The sequence below is a fragment of the Manis javanica genome, chromosome 4 (genome assembly GCF_040802235.1).
Source record: "Manis javanica isolate MJ-LG chromosome 4, MJ_LKY, whole genome shotgun sequence".
Taxonomy (NCBI): Eukaryota; Metazoa; Chordata; class Mammalia; order Pholidota; family Manidae; genus Manis; species Manis javanica.
The window spans coordinates 136,788,953-136,812,411 of NC_133159.1; the positions used below are offsets into that span (position 1 = coordinate 136,788,953).

General features: G+C 46.6%; 1 protein-coding gene across 1 annotated transcript in view; it reads right to left on the minus strand.

The window, feature by feature from the left end:
• Positions 1 to 469: 469 nt before the first annotated feature.
• Positions 470 to 23,459, minus strand: part of LOC140848615 (uncharacterized) — a 73,432-nt gene continuing 50,442 nt past the window's right edge. The window contains exons 3-5 of the mRNA XM_073232880.1: positions 21,649 to 21,789; positions 10,713 to 10,800; positions 470 to 5,387 (exon numbers count right to left, since the gene is read on the minus strand). Coding sequence (XP_073088981.1) covers positions 5,290 to 5,387; positions 10,713 to 10,800; positions 21,649 to 21,789 — 327 coding nt within the window. The 3' untranslated portion in view covers positions 470 to 5,289. The remainder of the gene's footprint in view (positions 5,388 to 10,712; positions 10,801 to 21,648; positions 21,790 to 23,459) is intronic.

A 23,459-nucleotide genomic window follows, 5' to 3' on the forward strand; every position in this document is an offset into this window, starting at 1 on the left:
TGGCCGGGTGGGAATGATGAAAGGGGCATACGGTGGAGGTGTTCAGGGTGTCAGTTTAGTGCTGAGCCTCAAAGTCTACCACAGGGGGAGGACACGAAGACAGGGGTTGCAGATGGTCAAGGAGTAGATCCTGACAGGGTTAAAGAATTCGCATGTTGAGGACATAGGCTGGAGGGACTGGAGGTTGAGGTCTTAAGTGAAGGATATCAGAAGGTTACTTCAGTCTCCAGTCCCTCCCTGAGGTCAAACTGAGGTCCCCAAATGAGTAGAAGCAGGTGTTCACCATACATCACGTTATTAGCCTAACCTTCCTGGCACAGCCCAAGGGCCCAGGTGTACACACACTCGTACCTGGCAGAATAGTCTAAACGCTGACAGGTTACCTCCCAGGAGACTGCTTTGCATATACAAGATTTAAATATCCTTCACCTGCTGAGTTAGCCCATTTTTACAGACATTTTAAGAGTTAGATTTAGAATCCTACTTTAAAATTTTATTTATTCCTGATTCTATAAATAAAAATCTATATTACTTTTTAACCTTAAAAGTATAAATAATGATACTATATACAATACATATCTTGCTTTTTTCACTTAAACTTGTTCCATATCTCCAGAAAAAAATTTTTTTTTCTCATTCTTTTTATGGCTGAATTTTATTGACCAATTTTCTATTAATAAATGTTTGGGGTTTTTTAAAATTTTTTATTTCAAATAAGATTGAAATTTATAACCGTGTATGTATAATTTTACTGATGTTCTAATATACTTGTAAGATATATCTGTATAGGTAAAGTTACTGGAGCAAATGGTATGTACATCTCTAAATGCTGATAGTGCCTGTCAGGTACACTTATCTGTATGGTTTCACCAAGTTTAAGAGTTTCTCTCTAGCAATTTGAAGAGTGCCTGCTTCCCCATGATCTTGACAGCGCAGTGTATTTTAAGACATTTTTATGTCTGTTGATACTATAGGAATAATATCTTTGTAGCATTACTTTTATTTCACCCATGATGAGTAAGGTTGAGGATCTTTTCATGTGTTTGAGTTGCTTTTATTCCTTTTCAGTGAACTATTAGTATACATTTATGTCTAGATTTCCGTGACATTGGTATTTTTACTGACCTGAAGGAGCTTTATTAAAAAATTGAGATCTAATTGACATACAACATTGCATTAATTTTAGGTATACCACATAAAGATTTGATGTATGCATATATTGCAAAATTATCACCACAATAAATTTAGTTAACATCCATCACCACAAATAGTTACAAACTTTTTCCTTGTGGTGACAACTTTTAAGATCCACTCTCTAAGCAACTTCCAAATGTACAATATTGTCAACTATAGTCACCATGCTGTAGATTACATCCTCAACTCACTCATGTTAAAAGTGGCAGTTTGTACCTTATGAAAAAGTAGCTTTATACCAGTGTGTGTGTGTGTGTGTGGTTTCATCGATTGGTCTTTCCTTTTATGTTTTTTTGGGATTATTTTTATATTGTGCTTAAAAAGACCTTTCTCCACTTTAATTATGAGAAGTGTCCTTTCAGGGTTTCTTTTACTAATTGTCATTTTGTGTTAAAAATTTAAATCTTCACCCATCTGGAATGTGTTCTGGTGTAAGATACAAAGTAGAGCTGAACTCATTTTTGTTCCACTGGCTACCCAGTTATCCCAACACCATCTATTAAATAATCCATGTATTTTTCATTAACTTGAAAAGCCACCTTGACATTGTGTAAACTGCTACACGTGTATTGGGGTCTGTTTATAGACCTCTGTTCTGTTTCATTGGTCAGTCTATCTAATAATGTGTCAGTACCACACTGGAGTACCACACTTTTTTTTATGGTCTGAGGGGGCAGATGAGGAAGGCTAGTATTGACTTCTGCAGAACATAAAATTTTGGTGAAAGTACAACATACAGAACAGTGTACAAATCACAGGAATAAGGCTCAGCGAGAATTGAGAGTGTGAATTACATCCAGCACAGTGTGTATTTAGTATGCATAAGCAGTACTCAGATCAAGAAACAGAACATTACCAGTACAGAAGCCCCTTCTGACCACTACACTCCTGACAGTAACCACTATCGTGGCTTAATGCTGACCTCTAATAGCGTATTAGCTGTGCCAATTTTGAAAATATGAGTTTTGCTTCATTTTTACTGTGATATTTCTCAGACCAGAAGCTCCTTCAACTTTTGGTCCTGCCACTCAGCTTGTGAACATACCACAGGCTGGGATGTATCACTGCCCCTGCTATTCGGCCAAGGCTATTACCCAGGATCTTCTAATGACCTGGTCAGGAGAGAAAGGTTAGTACTGTAGTCACCATGGGACTTAGCAGTAGTGGTTTATTTAGAAGACTTCCTCATGTGTGGGAGGCTGATTGGCTACATTTGCTAAGTACCTAACAGCTGCTGTTAGCCTTTGATGATCTTATTTCCTAGATTAGTTTGGTGGCAAAAAGAGCCATTCCCAGATTATTCCCTGCCAAAGCTCCCAGGGGACAAATATTAGCTCTCAGCATCTGTATGTTAGGGACCAGAAAGGAATCTTCTCTGGATCCTGAAGATTTTTAGTCAAAGGGGTTAGCAACAGAGCCCATATCTGGCAGAAAGATTAAACCCATAGGTTGAAATTGCTATAACTATCCCAGGGCAAATGGATTATGTTCTCTCAAAGTGTTTGCCTTTAGAGATGAAACAGAGAGGTTTTTGTTCTATATTCAGTAACAGTTTGCCTTCTTTGTGCTAAATTGGAAATCAGTTGTCTTGCCAGCTTTCTTGTTCACAGTCCTAGGAATGTCCTTAGCATTCCCCTAAATAATGTGAAGTCACCTTTTGGAAATGGATTTCCTTAAGACTTTTGTCTGTTTGTTTACCATAGGGGTGGGGGTGAAATAGGTGAAGGGGATAAAGAGATACAAACTTCAAATTATGCAAAAAATTAATCACAGAAATGGAAGTAAGCATGTAATATAACCACTAATATTACAATATAACTGTATGGTAATAAGGGTTAACTATACTTACCATGGTGAGCATTTAGTCATGTTTGTAATTGTCGAAGCACTATGCTGTACATCTGAAACCAGTATAATATTCCATATTAACTATATTCCAATAAAAAATAGTTTTAAAACTCCAGCTGGACCACTTACTGGTTGTGTGTCACTGGCCACATTGTTTTGTCGTCCTGTGTCTTTATTTTTCCATTTATAAATGAGATTAATGATAGCAACTCCCTCACAGAGTTGAGGATTAAATGAGTTCATACAAGTAAAGTACTTAGCACAGTGCCTGGCTTGTCATCTATAAATATTACCTAGTATTATTTTACTCTTAGTAAAAACAAATGTGAGTAAATTGCAACATGCTCTTTGTTATCCGCTGCCCTCTGTGGCAGACATTGTCATCTGTCCCAGGAGTCTCTCTCCCTTTCCTACTTTTGGTAATAGAACTTCCTTGAGTTTTGGCAAGACAGGTCACTACCCAGCTTCCCTTGCAGCTACATAAGGCCATGTGACCAAGGTCTAGGGCAATAGAATACAAGTGGAAACAATACATAAAACATATGCTGCTTGCTTTCTTTTTTCATTAACTACTTATCTATCTTTATTTCAACTTTTCACTTACTTGATTTACTAAAGACCAAGTATTTAATTCAGAATCTAGCACAGTATTTGCAATATGTATTCTTTTTCATTGAAGAACTACTCTATTCATTTTAAGTATATAAAACAGACTAATTTTAAATTCCAATTTTTTAAACATGCATACATCAGTAAAACCACACTCACATCAAGGTTATCGAGCATTTTACATTCTGAATGCCATGTTATTCAACACATAAAACCTCTTAAACATCCTGTACTGTGTGTTTTATAATTTGTTGTAGCCTGAGTTCTAATAAAAATGTTTCTGCCTACTTCTGTTTCTATGACTTATGTTTCCATTATCTTTAAACTCTTATATATGTGTAATACAAATGAGAGTATCCATGGTTACAGAGCGATTTTTGATCCAATCTGAATTATTTTTAATAGTAATATTTAACCTGTTTATACATGTGGTAACTAATCTCAACGTCTGTCAATTTATCCTATGCTAGTTTTAATACCTCCTTGCTGTTTTTATTGGTTTTTCACCACTTCAGCTACAATACAATTGGAATATTTATTCTGTTTTCATCTGTAACCTCAATATCAAATTTACTTATAATGAACTATTATACTAGCAGTAACTATTGATTTTCCTTAGGCAAGATGTATACATAAAACAGGGTTTTAATCCACTGTTTCCCCAACAAAATTTGGAAATTTTCTTTTTACGGTGCTAGTATTACATTTCAAACTGGCAACCTTTTTCTCCTTTACAATTAAAAAGAGGAGTAATAAAACTGTACCAGCTGGTTTCCCATTTTGTCAGATTAACATTTGGAATGTGTCCTGTCCAGTGACAAAGCCCTTTTATTTATGTTTAGCTAAGAACATGCATATCTACATTACATGCCAAAAAACCCCAGTATTCATTATTCTATATATTGAACATTTAGCATGTCTTTTCAGTTTAAAACAAATGAAATTGTAGACCCATCTTAAAAATCTATTTTTGCATTTAGTTTTATAACTACCTATAACAATTTAATCTCAATACTGTTTAACTAGTTTTAATGCTTACCACTAATTTTTTCATATACTCACTTCCCTACTATTTAGTTACTTTAATTCACATTCTTTCTTGGCTACAGTAAATATTTAGTAAAGCTTTCAAGGATGGGTATATCTGTGAATGTCTTCCAGTTGCCTTCATACAGACAGAACTTGGCAAGATATATAAATATTGGTTCAAAATTATTTTCCCTTAAAACTGAAGATCTTATTACACTGTCTTCTGGCATTTAAAGTTGCAGGAGAGAAATCTGAAGTCAGCCCCTTTATAGATAAACTTGCTTTCTCTGGATACTTGCAGGATTTTTTTTCATTCTTCCAATTAAAAAATGTCACCAGGAATGTCTAGGTGTTGCTTTCTTTTCATTGAACTTAAAAAAAGTATCTTTGAGCTTTTTCTACTTGCAGATCTAGTTTGCTCTTCAACTCTGGACAATTTTCTTCAATTAGTTCTTTATCATTTCAGCTACATTTGTTTTGCCTGTTTCAGATATTCTTATCAAGCATAGATTGTATCTACTGGACCGCTCTCTAGGTCTCTCTTCTATCTTTATTTCTTTTCCATGGAGTGGGGAGCCAGCTGGAATCTTCAGGGAGCAGCTGTCTGTTCTATGCATTGGTATATCTGGGCTTGCAAGCCTCAGAGAGATGGTGCAGGGGTGAGGTGGGTGTGGAAGTGGATGGACGCAGGTCAAAGGAGGAGGGGGCTGCAAAAGGGCAAGTGATGAGCATGTATTATGCATCTCCTGGGTGCCCAGCACTCTGCTAGATGAACTATGGAGGTCAGTGTAGACAGTCCTCACAATATCCTGAGATGGGTGGTAAGGCTCAGAGACAGCGGGACATTTGGTCAAGTCCACACAGCCCGACTGGTGAGACGGAGGCATGGCCATCCCCTCCTATTCCCAGCCAGCTGGCTCTGCCTCAGCTGGTGCTCCCTTCTCTGCTATGTTAAATGAGCTCTTTATCCCAGAGCAGAGTTTACCTGGCATCCCAGGCCACCTCTGGCTTCCCTGGCTGCACACCCTGCCCTCACCCGCCCTCAGTGGGGCGGGCTCCAGCTGTGGGGTAAAGGCAGCTGCAGCAGGGCCCCTGGCAGTCTTCTCTCCACATACCTTTTCCATCCCCCTCGGTTCCCCTCCCCCCTCTGGAGGAGGCAAGTGCTGTCCACCTCTGCCTGGGACCAGATCTCCAGGTCTCATGGCATCTGCTTTCACCATGGCCACCACCAGCCCCCCAGGGGGCTACATCCCTGGCTCCATTCTTCCTCCTGTAAACCCTGAGATACCTAGTACAGGAGATTAAAATGCATTAAAAATATAAAAACCATTCTTAGTTTGCAAGGCTGTACAAAAACCAGTGGTGGGGTGGATTTGGCCTTCATGGGCCATAGTTTGCCAACCCCTGGTCTAGTGGGTCATTTAGCCACTCAACAAACACCCAGCAACTATGTCGGGCTCCATCTCCTTATAGCCCCGGGCCTCAGTGCATCTTCCTTCCTGCTTCCCCTGTGCTGACATGTCTTCTCCCCGTGTACCCCCCAACACAATCAGAAGAGGACACAGAGAATATGTTCCAAGGCAGGCCCACATCTGCCACCTCGATGTCTCCTGCACAGCTGCATTTTGTCACCTTTCTCTGTGTCATCAATGCCCATCTCCTAAGCTTCTCTTCTTGGCTGCTGTTTGAAAATTTCCAGACATGTACAGCATTAGAGAAACACACACACACACACACAGCTTAGGGGCTATGTGCTTCCCCCTAGTACAAGCTGCTCCCCAAATGGGGAGGGGGGCAGGTAGGCTTCTACAAGGGGTTCTCTGCACCCAGGATGCTTGCTGACTGTGGGGAAAAATCCCACTATTGTCTACCAGGCTTCACAGTAGAACTCAAGTCAAAATGGGATACCCTGACACAGACAAACAACAGAACATTCAAAAGTTAAGAGTGGGGTTCAGGGGGACAGGGCGTGGGTCTGCCAGTAGCCAAAGAGCTACACTAACCCTTGGGAGCTGCTTGGCTTCTGGGGAAGGGGCCAATGGGAAAGCCCCTCCCTGCACAAGCAGGGCAGTGTGGAGGGGCCAGAGTCCTTATGCCAGGGCAGCAGATTCCCCAGACCTGTAGGCTTTTCCTGGGGTCCCTGGCTGAGACAGCAAGTGAGGAGATGGTGAACAGGGTGGCAATATGGACGGAGGTCAGGCCAGCAACCGGGTGAAGAGGAGGGCTCCAGAGGGAGGGCAGCTGTGTGATGCGCCATCCCCACAGGGACACCTCTGAGAGGGAGGGGGAGCTGTGAGTACCTGCCACCTCCCCCACCCCCCTAAACTGGGATTGTCCCCAGCAAACTGGCATGCCTGCTAATCCTATGCAGAGGTGCAGGGATCAGGGTCTGGTTTGAATTGGGCCTCCCCACGGGGAACCCCAGCTCTTCCAAGAGTAGAGGCACAGACAGAAATAAATGGGCTCTCAGGTGTGGCCACATCTGCGGCTGTCTTATTCTTGCTGGTCTCCAACTTCTTCCCCTTCAATTCTCCCCTGTTCAAACACACCATTAAAGAGGATTCCTAGACACGTGTATTCCGTCTTCTACTTCTGCCTCCTCCACGTCTGCAGGGCGAGAGCTCCGACTTCAGAAAGTCCGGCCCACCCAGCCAGAGCACACCTGCACAGGCACACGGGCCTGAGGCATAGTGACCTCGCTTAGAGCCCCGGCCTCAGGGCCCAGACCCAAATCACAGACCCCTCGCCAGAGGGGCACATCCCAGGGTTCGGAGTGCGGTCTGACCTTCGGGGTTGTCTATCTGGGTGGGGATGAACCGGGCCACAGGCAGCACTCCCAGAGCTGGGGACCCAAGAACCTGCCTGCAGACAGGGCCGCATTGTTTCAGAGCTGCCCCAGGGTGTCCAGACCAGGAGACTGAGATCTCTTGGGAGGTCCTGGAGGCAGGCAGCCCTTCTCTGTAGTTTTCCAGACACCCTGTAAGTAACTCCTGCCCCACAGCAGCAGGGGGCCTCCAAGTACGGGAGCCCAGTGGCGAGCCTGAGTGGGCAGCCAGGACTCAGGCCCAGGGGGCCATCGGCAGTGTTACCAGGGTCCGAGGGCATGAAGGGCCAACAGATATTCATGAGGTTGAGAAGAGATGAGAGGCTAAATCCTTCCTCTGCTAAGGCCAAGGGGCATAGTTTGAAGGGATCTTAGACACAATCTAGCCCAACGCTCTTTTTCTGAAGGGGGAACCTGAGGCCCAGAGGGAAGGGGACTGGAAAGTCACCCAGGAGAACAGTACCAGGACAGGGCCCAGGTTATGTGACACTAGTGCCCAGGAGCACAGGATATAGCACACCCCTGAGGGAGCTCGCCATCTTCCACAGTGGGCCTTCCTTACCTAGATGCAAAGCCTTCATTCCTGCCAATTTTAAGATCTGCTCAAAGAGGTGGGCCAAGGGGAAGACTCCCTGAGCTTTGCCCCGAGACTCACCTCCAAAGGCGCAAGGCCTGAGCGATGCAAGCCGTGTGCCTGCCTGGTGGGCCCTGAGCTCTTCAGGATCCAGAGGCAACAGGACTCTGGGCTCATGGCCTCATCACCAGCCTGGCAAGTCCCTAATGTCTTGATGGCTTAAAAGATGGTGGGTGGGCAGAAACCCTCAATTCCATGTTTTCGCCTACCCCTACCCGCACCCACTCTGGCAACAATGCACGCTTTTCTTCTTTTTGAAAAGCAGCAGCGCATCCCACATCACCAGCTACACCCAAACACCCAGGTTATGAGCACGGACTAGACACACCCGGGGCCAGGGCACACTGACTCTCACTCCGCCTCTTCATGTGCTTCCTTTTTCCATGACGAGCCGCAATGTACACATCACAGCTAGTGGTACGACTGCCACTCGTGAAGCAGCTTGGGCACAGCTGCTTGGTAGCTAAGGACAGTGAAGCTCAGAGGGATTAAGTTACTCATTCAAGATGCAGCAAGTGAGCGAGGAAGCCTGGATTGGACCCTGGTCCGCGTAACTCCAAAGCGAGCACTCGTAGCCTCTGCTCGGTTAGGACTTCCTGGCCTGGTTGACCAGGAGCCCTGAGACACAGGGCTGCATCTGCCTGTTTGGCTCCAGTTTCTTAAGCTCACTGCAGAGGCTCACTGCAAAACAAGTGTGTGTCCTGTTCAAGCCAAAAACATATAAACAGGCAAAAAACCATTCACTAGAAGGATGGGGAAGATCTATTGTAGGAAGATTCTGACAGTTACCCAGCCACTATAACACAAGAAAGACCGGGAATGAAATAATGAAATGGAAATCCCATTCTACCCCAACATGCAGATTTCTCTAGACGCGATCTGTAGACAGTTGGCCAAGCAAGAACTGAGAGCCCAGCTAAATGTACGCATCCCAAGACTCATGGGAAGGCCACCTGATCCCAGCCAGGCCCCAGTGCCTACTTCACAACCCTCTGGCCAGGGCTGGTCCAGGCCTTGTGCCTTCCGCAGCACCATGGGTGGAGGGACCTCTGTGCTCCTTGAGGCCTTGGCCATGACCCAGCTCCAGAGGCAGTGCATGGTGAGGTGCCCAAACCCAGGGTCCCCAGCAGCCCTGGCCCCTGGTGTGGTGTCCCAGGGAAGGACGAGGCAGGGGGAGGAGTTTCTGTTTTCATGACTACAGTGAACAGTCACTACAGCCAAAAATAGTTTGTGCCTGGGAGCTGGGGAGTCAGCACATACCTCCTGAAACAGGTGCTGGGCTTGAGACACGCAGGCTGTGGTGGGCCCCCTGCAGTGGCCCTGGGACCCAGCACCCAGGATATCCGGCCACAGACAGAGAGGGTCTCCCTGCCCACCTCCGAAAAGTCTGAATGAGTCAGTAAGATCATCTCCCTCCTCCCAGTGAATCATCTGGGGAACCCCCATCCCTACATGAACTCCAGCTGCCCCCAACCCCCTGCAGTTCTCACACATTTGGGGCTGGGTGGTTTGGACACCCACAGAAGAGTCATATGAACTACAGTGAATGCACTGGATGGCACATAAGACAGCCATTAAAAGTGAAGCTCAGCCATCATAATTCATAAAACTGTACACCCAAAACAGTGAACTTTCCCATAAGTAAATGTAAAAGATGGTGAAAAATATTAAGGAGCTGGCTATCAGTGGTTGGTGGAATTGTGGGACAATTTTATTTTGAGCTTTTCTCTATTTTCAGATTTTCCTACTATGAACATCTGTAATTCGATTTAGAAAATGTTACTTTGAAATAAAATTTTTAAAAAGGTAAGATGCTGAGGCATCACAGAGGGAATGTACAACCTCGTTCAACAGGTGAGAATTTAAACTGTGTGTGTGTGTCTGTGTGTGTGTGGTTTGTGACCCCTGCTTTGAAGCCAGACTTTCTGGATATCAATCCTCACTTTATCGCTTACCATTTAGGTGACCACTGCTAAGTGGCACTGTCACTTAGTCTATCTCTATTGTATACTGGAAATAAAAGCATTGCCTCCTGTTTTAGGATAAATATTCGTATCTCTCCAAAATTCATATGTTGGAACCGAATCCCCAGTGTGATAGTATTAGCAGGTGGGGACTTTGGGAGGTGATTAGGTCATGAGGATGGAGCTCCAATGAATGGGATTAGTGTCCTTATAAGAGACCCGGACAGTTGCCTGGCCCCTTTCTACCATGTGAGGACAGAGCAGAAAGAGTGCTGTCTATGAACTGGGAAGCAGGTTCTCACCAGACACTGAATCTGTTGCACCTTGACCTTGGACTTCTCAGCCTCCAGAGTTGTGAGAAACAAATACCTGTTGTTTATAAGCCACCCAGTTTGCAGTACTTCTGTTACAGAAGTGCAAATGGACTGAGACACCTCCTAAGGTTACTCGGAGGACTGAATGACACTCCAAGGGAAGCTCACAGCTCAGTCCCAAGCACACTGGGACACTCATTAAAGAATTATAACAGAAATCACAAACTACATAAAAGAAGACAAAGAACCAGCAAACAAAGAAGGCTGACTGGAAGGAAATACATTAAAATACTTACAGCATTTCCTCGGAGTAGTAAGATTATGGGTAAGCCACCAATAACCAGAGGTATAATTGTTTTCTTTAATTTCCTCATTTTTTCCATTCTGGAAATAAACATATGTATAAATTACTAGATATTAAGAAAAAAAGCAAACCTAAAAGGCCAGGGAGTAGCTATTATCTCCGTGTAGGATTAGAGATGATTTATTTTACTTGCTTTTCTGTGTCTTCTAAAATAAGTAACTTTTATAGTAGAGTAAATGAGAAATGTTATTAAAAACAAAAACTGAGGGCTAGGTTCACCTATTATATTCTAGAAACAAGATCTCTGCAGAACCCCCCCACCCCAGGGTCTAGGCCTTAGGCAGCATCTCTGAGCCTGAGGCCTCTGCCTCTGACACAGACCAAAGAGTAGTGTTCTCTGAAGGAAAATGGGGCGCAATGGTCGCCCCTGAGAAAGACAGGTACTCGTCCCCCAGTGAGCCCTGGATGAGGGTGGGGATGGGCACCTCAGCAGCTACAGTAGTGACTGTTATTGCTGTCTGGGGAGGGAGGGTGTTTGTGCACGCCTCCTCTTCTCCCAGCAGGGCTATTCTTCCTCCAGGAACCCGTTTCCCCAGGGCAGGTATCTCTGACCCTTCAGACCCGCCACCATGAGGATAAAGGGCTGAGCCCATGACCCAGTTTGGGTCCTGGTCCTGTGATTGGTTCTGGGATGAGCACATGACAAAAGCCAAACCAACCCTGGGACTTTTTCAGCTACAGTTCTAGGTGAAGAAACTCTCCATAGCGAAGCACTACTACTATGCTAGAAAGAAAAGAGGCTTATTTAGCTGCGTGTGCCTTCATGCCTGTCACATGGAACAGGCCTGTCCAAGAGGTGTGGCCTGATAGCATCAACTGAGTCCCTGCCCCCAGACTTGTATTACCTAAGCTGATAAAAGCCTCTGCTTTGTTTAAGCCAGTTAGTATTGCAATTTGCTATGGAAAAGTTCTAACTAGTAGTAGGAGAATATAATAGCTTGAATTTAGTAAGTACTTACTATGTGCCCTGGTACCATGTGATTCCTCCACCTACTTATCCATCCATCTATCCAATCAACAGACAGCTACTGAATACCAAGAGTGTGCCAGGCATTTTACTCAGCGCTGGGACTAGGACAGAAAACAAAATAAATAGTTTTTTTTCCTTAGGGAGCTTACATTATGATAGGAACATGCTGTAATTGAAGTCACTTGTGAATAAGTGAGTAAAAGGAAACAGCGAGCTGAGATAAAGTGACGGGTGGGAGACATCTAATTTTAGACAGCGTGGCCTCTCTGAAGAGCAGACTTCTAAGCTCTTGTCAGAGGATAAGAAGGCACTAGCGATGAAGAAACTTCCAGGCAGGGGAAACAGAACATACAAAGGCCCTGGGCTGTGACAGGAAACAATCTGACGTGTTCTAACATGACGGGAAGAGTGAGGAGGGGAAGGAGACAATGTGAAAGGAGCCAGCCCACAGAGTACTTCAGGGCCTTGAAGATCAAGGTGAGGGGGCTGGATTTTATGCTGAGTGCAACAAGACACCACTGAAGAACTACACTCAGAAGAGTGAGATGATCAGATTTGCATTTTAGGGAAAATCACTCGGCTTGTGGAGAATGAAATTAAGAGGAGGACAAGATTGCATACAGAGAGCAATACAGGTGTGACTGCACAAGTCCATGCAGTAGCTAGGCCTCGGGAGGCAGCAGTGGTGAAAAAGAAGCATAGATGAGTGAGAAGAATATTTGGAAATAAAGCCAGCAGTATTTGCTAGTCAATTGAATGTGGAAATTGAGGAAGCCGGAGGAATCAGAAATGACACCTCAGTTTTCAAGGCTAGAGAACTGACAGATGAGTAAACAGGCTCAAAGAGACAAGGGACTTGTTTAAGGTCACACTATTACCAAGCGGCAAAATTAAGATTTTGCCACCAAACAACAGGTTCTTGGCCATCTATTTCCAATCTTGCTACCTGCCCAAAAAACATATAGGGGGAACAAGGGCCACTGAAATTTATATGTTCATTGTTTTTAAAAGAAGGGTTAATTAGAGGGAACTTTTGCTTTATAATAATTAAAACTGGTAGTTTTTTGAAGTATAGCTGATATATAATATATTGGTTTCAGGGGTATGACAGTGAGTCAGCAATCATATACATTATGAAATGCTTACCACAGTAAGTGCAGTTACCAACTGTCACCATACAAACTTACTCCAATATGACTGACTATATTGCCTATGCTGTACTTTTCATCCCTGTGACTTATTTCATAATTAGCAGTTTGTACCTCTTTATCCCCTTCACCTATTTTGCTCCCCATCCCCCAGTAACCTCAGATAAAACTACGGTATAGATGTAAGAATTTCCCGGTAACATTGGTGGTGCTAGATGTGTCCTTGATCTGTTTTGGAGCACTCCTGCCTTTAAGAGGCAGTCCCCAGAGGAGGAGAGACCTAATATACGCTGACAGCCCAGGAGCCAGGCGGCCCCAGAGGGGCCCAGGCACACACCAAGTCAAAGCCATCTTGCAAAGTAGCTGCAAGCACACAGCCTTGCTCAAGTCCAGTCAGTCACCAACTGAAACCAGATGCAGCTCAGGAACCCCAGGCCTCAGCTGGCCACTGGCAGCCCCCACACCCCCTGCAGTTCAACCTTAGCTACCCCAGACGAGAGTGCTCTTTAGGACCTCAGCCAAGGGTCCAAAATTCTTTGGATAATCTTCTTTGAATTGTTGTTCAATATGAGCAACTACTACATGCCAGGCACTGGGGACAGAGCAGTGAACAAAACAGCCAGGTCCCGCGCACATGACTCTTGCAGGGTACTTGGTTTTCACTAGACCTGGCCACTGAGACATTCAGAGGATCAAGGAGATGGGCTTGCCATTCAAAAGTGCCAGCCAGGGCAGGGCTAAGCAGAACAGTCATGCTCATGATTTTTCAGGTTCTAGAAACCAGAGGCACCCCCACACTCGAAAGCTTAAAGGAGGGCACTTTGGCTTAGCACCAGAGAAATCAATCACTTTGTCAGTTGGCGAGAGTGATGTATGCAAGTTCCGTAAGGACAGACCTAGAACAGGACCTGGCACACAACAGGGCAGACTCTATTTTGTTCATCAATTAACCCCTGTGATCATTAATCTGGGTAAGTGATCAGTGGATGTAGAATGAGTGGGATGAAGGAAAGAAGAAAGGAGGGGAGAGAGGGAAGGAGGACGGTGGGTGGGAAAGGGAGAAAGATCAATTCAATTACACAACTATATACAGTCGCCCTAGGCTGGGCTATTCTGGGTAAGACATCAGATGACCTGACTGAGCTGGGGAAGGAAGCCTGGCTTTGGAGTCACAGGACCTAAGTTTAAATCCTGGCCCACCTATCTGCTCAATGTGTGATGCTAACATGTCACTCAACTCTGAACCTCGGTTTGCTCAGCTATAAAATAAGGATCATAGGAGGATGGGTGGGAAGGGAGGGATAAGGGGGAAAAAGGGGGCATTACTACTAGCAGACATAAAGTAGGGGGGGCATGGGGAGGGCTGTACAGTACAGAGAAGACAAGTAGTGATTCTACAGCATCTTACTATGCTGATGGACAGTGACTGTAATGGGGTATGTGGGGGGAACTTGATGATGGGGGGAGTCTAGTAAACATAATGTTGCTTATGTAATAGTAGATTAATGATAACAAAATTAAAAAAAAAAAAGAGGATCATAGTGTCTCCCCCTTTCTTGACATCAAACAGGCATGAATGACAATGCCTGAGTGAACTCCATCCCACCTTCAGCTCTCCTGCCTGGCTGGGTGACGCAGGCATGCCAGACCACCACCCAGACCTCCATCTCCCTGCCCTAAGTGGGAAGAGCTCCGTGGCCTGTCACACTGGGCTGGTACCGAGACCCAGGGCTTGAGATCTCAGGCCTCGGCACGAAGGCAGCCCCGGGCCACTGGGGCTGACACGCCAGTGCACATGTCTCCATGCAGCCGGGTGAGGGTGTGTGCTGCATTTTGAGGCGGCCCCCAGCTGCTAAAGATGGAGGCTGTCAGAACAGCAGGGCCTCTGGCTCCCAAAGGGAGGAGGAATGGGAGGAGGGGCTGCGAGCAAGGGCAGCAGGATTCATGCTGATTGAAGCTGAACTCAGGAGCCAAGTACCAGCTCACTTTTCTGGTTCAAACTTACACATCCTCCCGCTTCACACAGCCTACATCCCAGGGCCCACACAGCGCTCCAGTCACTCCCAGCCATTGGGAGACCAAGATGGTGGCAGAGCAACTGGTGCTTGTCCCCCAAAGGCAGCCTGATCCTAAACATGGGGATACAAGGACAGAGGGCAGGGGACCAAGAAACGCGCCCGGCCAGGGCCACAGCAAAAATCCCTTACCAGACCTGCCTGCATCTTCAGTTCAAAAACTGCCTCCAGCAAGAGCTTATCCAGGGAGCCGGAGGCGCGGGGCTGGGCCCTGCAGTGCCGGCTCTGCAGCACCCACCTCTCCGCCAGGACTGATCCCAGCCAGCGCCCGCCACTTCCTCTAACAACTTCCAACAGGGAAACTGCTGAAGAAAATAATGGCTCCCTGCCAGCAGGCTCTGAAATCATTTCCCCGCAGCTGCAGCCGTAACATGAAGCTGCAATTCTCAGGGTTTAACCTGGGGAAGGCGGGGGCAGGGCGGTGGTGGAAATAGTCACAGCCTGTGGCTCTCTGTGTCCAGGGAGGCAGAAGGGGCCCTGCCTCCAAACCCACTCCCCTGCTCACTCCCTAATCCCTGAGGGCTCCAGGCCTGGCCTCATACCCACACCAGCCAGGAGCACAGTCTCACCTCTCCCCCATCCCCATGAAGAAGAGTCTTCTCAGTGGTAGGAGTTTTATTTTCCTTAAAACAATTCTAATGTTCTCTCTCATACACACACACTTCAATGCTCTCCCAGATAAAACTCCAACCCCCATGCCCCACACCTGGAGATTTCCATGGGCCAACCCAGTTTCCTCCCAGACAGGCCCTTCTCAAACACTCCCTGTGAGGACCAACACCACCAGCTCTCTCAGACGTCAGGGTCTTTGCAGGCACTGTTCCCTCCATCTTGTGTGCTCTTCCCCTTCCTGCCTGCTAGCTCCTGGCTCTCAGGGAAGTCCTCCCTGGTGTTGGTCCTCCCCTGTCCTCCCAGGGTGAGTGTCTGCTTGCTCCCAGACCCCAGGTGGGCTTCTGTCAGGGCACCCGGAGCCAGCTCTCAACCTGTACACCTGACCACCACCTGTGAGCCCCTGGGGCCGGGGCGAGTGTCTTCAGCATCCCTTGCTCTCAGGGCAGGGTCCCCCCAGAGCAGGTGCCAGACCTGCCCTGCCTGATACAGCAATAGCATGTGTCTGTTTAAATTAAAATTCATTACAATAAAATAAAATTTAAATTTCAGTTTCTCAGTTGCACTATGTGTATTTTGAGTGCTCCACATGTGGCGGGTGGCTGCCACACTGGAAGGGCAGTGTAGAATGTTTCTATTGTCACAGAAAGTCCTACTGGACAGTGTCACTTTAGATGAAGGTCTGACGAGTGGTTGAACACATCTGAAGGCATCGCACAAGCTGTGTGTCCACAGCATCCGTGGAGGGTAAATCCGAGGTCACACATGCCGGGTGCACCCACAGCAGGCTCTGGGGCTGCAGGGGGCAGAGATCTGACTGCCGCAGGACGGGAAGGAAGAGTGCAGTCTCTCCATTCTCACTAGACACCACAAAATGTGCCTCCTGCTCTGTGGACACATCACGTCTGTCTCCTTTCTTCATGCAACAGAAAGGCATTAATTTCTAGAATCTTTATAACCACAAACTGGTGACCACAATCTAAGGCTAAAAGCTGAAATGATATTTGGATAGCCCTAAAGGGATGGACCCCAGGACAGAAATACTGAAAAGAAAGGAGAGTAGGCACACAAAAATGGCTACACAGGGAAAAATCAGGACCCCATTCACAAATCCATGAAGGATCAAGATGAGTAGAGAACTCAAAGAGGCCAAAGGGACAAGTCCGAGCACACAAAGACCATCCCCAGAAGCCTCCAGAGCAGCGCAGGGGCAAATCTTCTTCAGGTACAGACTGTACCAGTGCTGGGGCCCTCAGCACTGACTACTTAACAAAAGGAAATTGCCGGACTTCATGGATTTGGATCCCTTCCCCCCAAACCAACCAGCCAATCAAATAAGCACAGATAGAGACCCTGCTTTACAGCCTGGCATCTCTAGCCTCCTCCTCACTGTGACTTTCATTCATTCCTCATTCTACTGGGCAAATACTTGCCAAGGGATCCCAGAGGCCAGGCGCCATGCTGCCAGGCACATGGCCTCTTCTGGGCATGAGTTCTCAGGCTTGTTCAGGCGCTGAGCCACTAGCACCATCAAGATCCCTTCTATGTGTGCCCCCCTGTGCACAGGTGGGCACCCCCTCAAACACAGTCCTTCCTGAGACAGCCTGGAGAAATACTAGTGTGTTAAAGAATGAAGATTTGTATGGATTAACACAGAGATGAGATCAAGACTAAAAACCTGCAAAATGATACATATAGTATAATCCCATTTTGGCAACTATTTAAAAAAAGAAAAAGGAAACAAATTTGTATGTAAATAAAAAGCCATGTGTCACCCTGGATTGGATCCTAGAACGACAGAAAGAGGACTTTAGTGGAAAAACTGGTGAAATCCAAACAGTGTGGAGTTTTGCTGATAGTAACATACCAACCTTGTTTTCTTAGTTTTGACATATGTACCATGGTAATGTCCCATGTTTACCGTGGGGGAAATGGGGGGTAAGAAAATAAACAATGGTTGAGAGGACATTCAGAAGCCAAAGGATTCTATTTCTGACGGCAGCTTTGGAGAGGCCTGGGTACCTGCTCCGCAGGGGTGTCGGGACAACTGGACGCAACAGGGCATGCAGAGCACTGAGCGCCCCACACCAGCCATGTGCTGAACATGTTAGCTTGGAGGCAAAGTGAGCACGGGGCTCTGAGGGGGCCATGGAGCCCACCACAGTCCTGGTGCAGCCCAGTGACCAGACGGGGACTGGCTGGGCTCCTGGAAGCACAACCCCTCAGAATGACAGGGTGCTGCCATGGTCAGAAAGGGGGTGCCAAGGCGGCCCAGGGACTCCTTGTGGCGCTGGCCCGCAGAGCCTCTCTGGAGAAGGCCCTCTGCCCTGGGGGCATCAACTCCCCCAGTGCTCTTTCTAGAGGCTGACTCGGGGGCAGCTGGGCACGGCTGGGAACACAGACTTGGGGACTATGGTCTCAGCTCTGCAGGACTTGACAAGCCAGGCTGAGGAGTAACCTGTGTCACTACCCATTCAGGACAAAACACTTTATTCCTGGGGACCCATGTCATGATGGGATTCACCTTCCTCCCTCTCAAACAAGCAATGGTCACAAGCAGGGGTTTTGTGGCAAACAACCCAGAGAAGGTAGGTCTCTGTCTCACAAAGCCTGTATTCTAGCGGGAGAGTAGGCAGATCATACACAACAAATAAGCTAGATAAACTCCAGAAAGTGGTCAGCATCTTTGCAAGAATCAGCCAAGGTGCACCGATAGAGAACAAAGGGTAGGAGCTATTCTTTAGATCCGAACATTAGGGAAGACTGCTTGGAGGAGGTGTTGATGGACCTGACACTACAATGACGTTCCATGAGCCAAGGAAACACATTCCAGGGAGGGGAAAAGCAAGTGCAAAGATCAGACCAGAGAGAGCAAAGGGGAAGGTGAGTGACATGAGGGCAGAGGGAGCAGGCAGAGGCCAAAACGTGTGAGGCATCTCATGTTTATGCGGAAAGAAACAGGAAGCACTGGAAAAAGACATGATCCGATTTATGTTTCCCAGTGGGCACTCCAGCTGCTGCATGGAAAATGTCATGAGGGGGGAAATGACAAAGTAGGGAGTTCAGGGGCTACTGCAAGGGGCTGGGGCAAGAGAGGCTGGTGGCCTGGACCATGGTGCTGGAGATGGGCATGGACACAGGTGGCCAGGTCTGCACTGTGTCTTGGGGCAGAGCCCACAGGGCTCGTGAAGGGATTGCACAAGAGTGAGGGCAGCGGAGGACTCAGGGGTGCCTCCTGGGTTTGTGGCCTGAGCAACTGGGTGGATAATGCCACCACTTTCTGAGATTGGAAGAAAAACATGTCTGTGAGTATGGGAGGGAAGGACAAGAACTCTGCCTAAAACTGGTGTATGAGCCACCTCATGACCTCCAAGTGACTGGAAGTTCACTGGGCGGCTGGAGACCTTCCTGCTGTCTCGCCCTGACCCCTCCCTTCCCACAGAGTGCTCTGTCCACACTCGGCCCCAGGTCCGCCCCACCCCTCCACGGCCGCCAGGTAGCACCCTGGTTCTCAAACCACATCTGGCTTTTGGGCTCTCCCACCTGCCTGAGCCCTGCACAAAATGAGTTTGCCCCTCATTTACCACCCAGATGTGGTGCATCACTCATGCCTCTGTGATCAAACACCAGCTGACTCAGTATTCCACCTACACCTCTCCGCCCAGCTGGCAGACCCCGTGCCAGCTGCCACCACAGGGTGCTCTAGGGTCCAGAAAGCCCCTGGCAGCCAGCTTCCACAGGACAGGCTCTTGCCCTGCGCAGACCTGGCTCCCCTCGCAACGACACACATGGGTGGAGCTGGGCCTCCTGCCCGCTTCAGACCTCCAGAGATCCAAGGGAAATCCCTCAAGGAGCAAAGCCCTCTGCCAACAATGTCTGAGGCCTGAGGAAGAAAGTCAGGAGGCACAATCTGGGGTCCCAGCAGACCTGGGTCTGAACCTCAAGTCTGTCCCCATGAAGCGCTGGACTCTCATCAAGTCCCTTGGCCCCTCTGAACCCAACGGTCCTCATCTATTAAGTCGGGATGACAGCGACGAGATGCTGGGCAGGTCACCGCCCTTGTGGGGCCCTGGTGTCCTCAACTGTAAGCGACAAGCCTGAGAAGAAGCTGCCTTCGATCTCTCAGGTCTTAGGGAGGAGAGAAGGAAAGGCTGGGGTTGGCCTGAGGTTGCTGGAGGGGCCACCCAAATCTTCATAGTCTCCAAGTCCATGATTTTAAATCTGTCACCATGGATTGACCACTACATGTTCAAACCTGCCTCCTGCGTGGCAGAACACCCTGGCAGGCGGTCGGTGGGGAGATGTAGCTCACTGTACATATTACATACGTGCATGCCCACAGGTGTTAATAATGCTCAAAGAACCTCCATGTCACACATGGACTAGCAGTCTCTCTCAGCCTTCACTTTGGCCACCTCCTTCCCGCCAGCTTCTGAGATGGCAATGCACACCAGGAACATAAGGGTTGCCAGGGCCAGAGCATGTAAGGCGCTGAGAGCTCTCCAGGGGGTCCCCCCTCCCACCACCCCCAGCCCCGCCCCTCATGACAGGAACCTTTTATGTCCATGGACTTCCTGTCCAGCAGTCTCTCCTAAGAAAAATTCCTAAATATTCAAGTAGCTTCATAAATAATATTAACCATGATGCTATGTATAATAGCCAACTGGAATTAATCTCTGCCTGGGAAACTACACCACATATACTCAATCAAACACTGTGCAGCCACTTAAAAAAGAAAAAAAATGGTTTTACTAAGAGTGCAAATATAGGGAAAACATGATGGTCAGCACAGCAAATGAAAAAATGTAAAACTGTTTACTCAGGGTTGTATAAACCAGTGTTGCCCATAATAAATAAAATGCAAGCCATATACTTACATTTTAATTTTGGTGTAGCCACATTTTTAAAAGTAAGTGTATATCAAATTAATTTAAATAACATTTTATTTCATTGAATATATCCAAAGTAGTGTTATCTCAACATACACTAAACATAAAAGTTATTATTATTTTACTTTGTTATTTTTTGTACCAAGTCTTCAGAATTCAGCATATCTTTGAATTTATATCTTTGAAACTACAGCATATCTGAATATGTACTTCCCACATTCCAAGTACCTAACAGTCAGCCATATCGACTAGTAACTACCTTACTAGATGGCATAGGTCTAACCTATTAGAAATTTTAAAGAAGACTTAAGTATTAGGTAAAAACAAAGACTCAAAGGAAATATCAAAATCTTAATGATCACAGATTTTCTCTGAGTGGTGGGAATATGTATGTGATTTTTTTTCCTCCTCTTCTTTCCAAAAATCTGTCTGTCTGTCTATCTATCTATCTATCTATCTATCTATCTATCTATCTATCTATCTATCTAGGTAGATAGATATAGATAGATAAATATATAGTGAATTCATGTTACTTCCAAAACAATAGTAAGAGTCCCTCTTTTTAATATTAAAATAGAAGGGATTTAAGAGATGTGACGAGGTGAACCACACCTGCCCCACACTGATTTATGCCCCATGAGGGCAGTCCTGTAGCCCAACACCTGTACAGGGTGCATGCTCTGTGATGCTAGTTAGTTGGTAGGTAGGCTGGGTGGGTGGAAAGAGGGAAAAAAGGAGGGAAAAGTATATAATATCATAGCAGTTACAAGAGAAAACTAAACTCAGACCCTTGTTCCCAAATCCCAAAGCTATCACTAGCTGCATGACTTTAAACAAGTTATTTAACCACTCTGTGCTTCTATTTCCTCAAGCATAAAGAGTCAATAATAAGAGTAACTCCTTCCAGGGTTTGGTGAGAACTCAAGTATTTATCACAGTGTCAGCTGCACAGCCAGTGTTTCCAGAAATGTTGGCTGTTGTCTTCAGGATGAGCCAATGAACAACTATTGTGTCCAGGCTGCCTGGCTCATAAGGCAGTGGGACCAGGACACACTAAAGCCACCTTGGCCCTGGTCCCTCCTGTGGCCATTGCCCCGCATCACCCCTCAGTCATCCATAGTGGAGCTGGTGGTCCCTTTCCTTGATTGCCCAACCTGGGCCCTCACAGCCCGTGTACCTGCACCACCTCCGGCCTCATGTTGAAGGTGTACAGCCAGTCGGTGAAGCTAGGGTAGCTGTTCAGCTCTGCAGTTCTCTCTCCAGGAGCCACGCACAGCTTGCACTGCTGCTGCTTGCAAATACACCGGACCAGTTTTGCCTGTGGGGAGCCCAGAAAAGACTGTTCATTTGGGCCACGTGCACATGGTAGTCTCAAGCACACTGGATACAGGGGAGGGAGCTCTGGCAAACGTGAGGAATCTGATAAGGACAGAAGCCTGCCAGATTCCCCTTTGCTTCAAACAGCAGTGAGGCAGGAAATGGGAAGGAGGAGGAGAGGAGAAGGGGCTGGGAAAGCCAGCAGGACACCTGGAGAACCACACACACCCACTACCTCACCCTCGGGTCATGATCCTCAGAGGCTAATGGGCAACAATAGACAATGGGGTTACAACGTAAGAAGGGTTTTCTGCTGGGATCAGGTTGGGGGGTGTCAGTAAATGATGACATGGGAGACTAGGGGTTTGGGGAAGATGAGTAATCTTCCACTTAGGATGTTTCCAGTCTAGAATCAGACTTCCTGGGCCCTGTGACCTTGGACACACCTTCCCTATGTCCTTGGACAAATTACTTAACCTCCCCTGCCCCAGAAAAGCCTCAGTTTCCTCCTTCAAAGAATGGGGAGAATAATAGAACCTCCCCCTTGGTAATGCTGAGGAGAAATGCACTCAGTGTGTGCCAGGCACACAGTGGGCACCCAGAGTACCACCCATGCATGACTGGCAAGGGGCCAGGACTTGGGTCCACCAATAGGCCTTCAGGACCCACACCCTGAAATGCATGCACATTTCAAACATGTGAGTCTGTGCATTTTCCAGGGGAAGGGTGTCCACAGCTTTCAAAAGACTTTCAAAAGCCTACGATTTCAAATAAAGTAACTTTAAGTAAGGACAGCTTGGCTTAGGTCAGCTCAGTGTTCTCTTTGACAAACACTGGGCTCCGGCCAGGTGTCCTGCACGATACCGAGGAATATGGGGGGCAAGGTGTGAAGGGAGGGCACAGCCTGGGGCTCCATAAAGAGAAGGGGGAGCTGACCCAAACAAATGGAAATGAGCATAGACCCTGAAGAGGACCAGGGAGCTGCCTGGCCTTGTTGCCACCCAATGCCCCAGGGACCCTGTGAGAGCCGCCAGAACATTGGTGAGACTCCTGTGGCCTCTTGCTGGTGAGCTTGCCCAGAAGGCGAGCACCACCTCCCAAGTCTCGCACAGGAACCCTGCCATTTGGAGTCATTTCTCTGCTACTTGGCTTGAGTTTTTATGGTTGGTAATTCATTCCTTTACCTTTCAGCTGTAAATATCTCAGTATATTTCTCTAAAAGATGAAGACTCTTTTTGTTAGCACAGTCACAATACTAAAAAATAATAATAATTCATAATTTATATGTTCAACTATCTAGATAGGCTGCCAATTTCCAAACAGGAGCTCTTGACCATTTTTGGACCATGGAACCCCTCCTACAGTTGGGGAGGTCCATGATCCCTCTCTAAAAATAATGCTTTTAAAATGCATATAACAAAATGCTTAGGATTACAATTAATTTAAATCAATTATATTTAAATATAATTATCAAAATATTACTAAAACTGTGATCAAATACTAAAAGCTTCTTTAAGTAAACTTTAATAACTAACTGTGGGTCTCATAACTATAACTCTGAAGTTGTGATAAGTATAAACTGCTTTTTCAGAGATCACCAGAACTGTAACACGATATGAAAACAGCTGTGATTTCTACTAGTGACCGAGTCACACATATCTGCTAAGATGA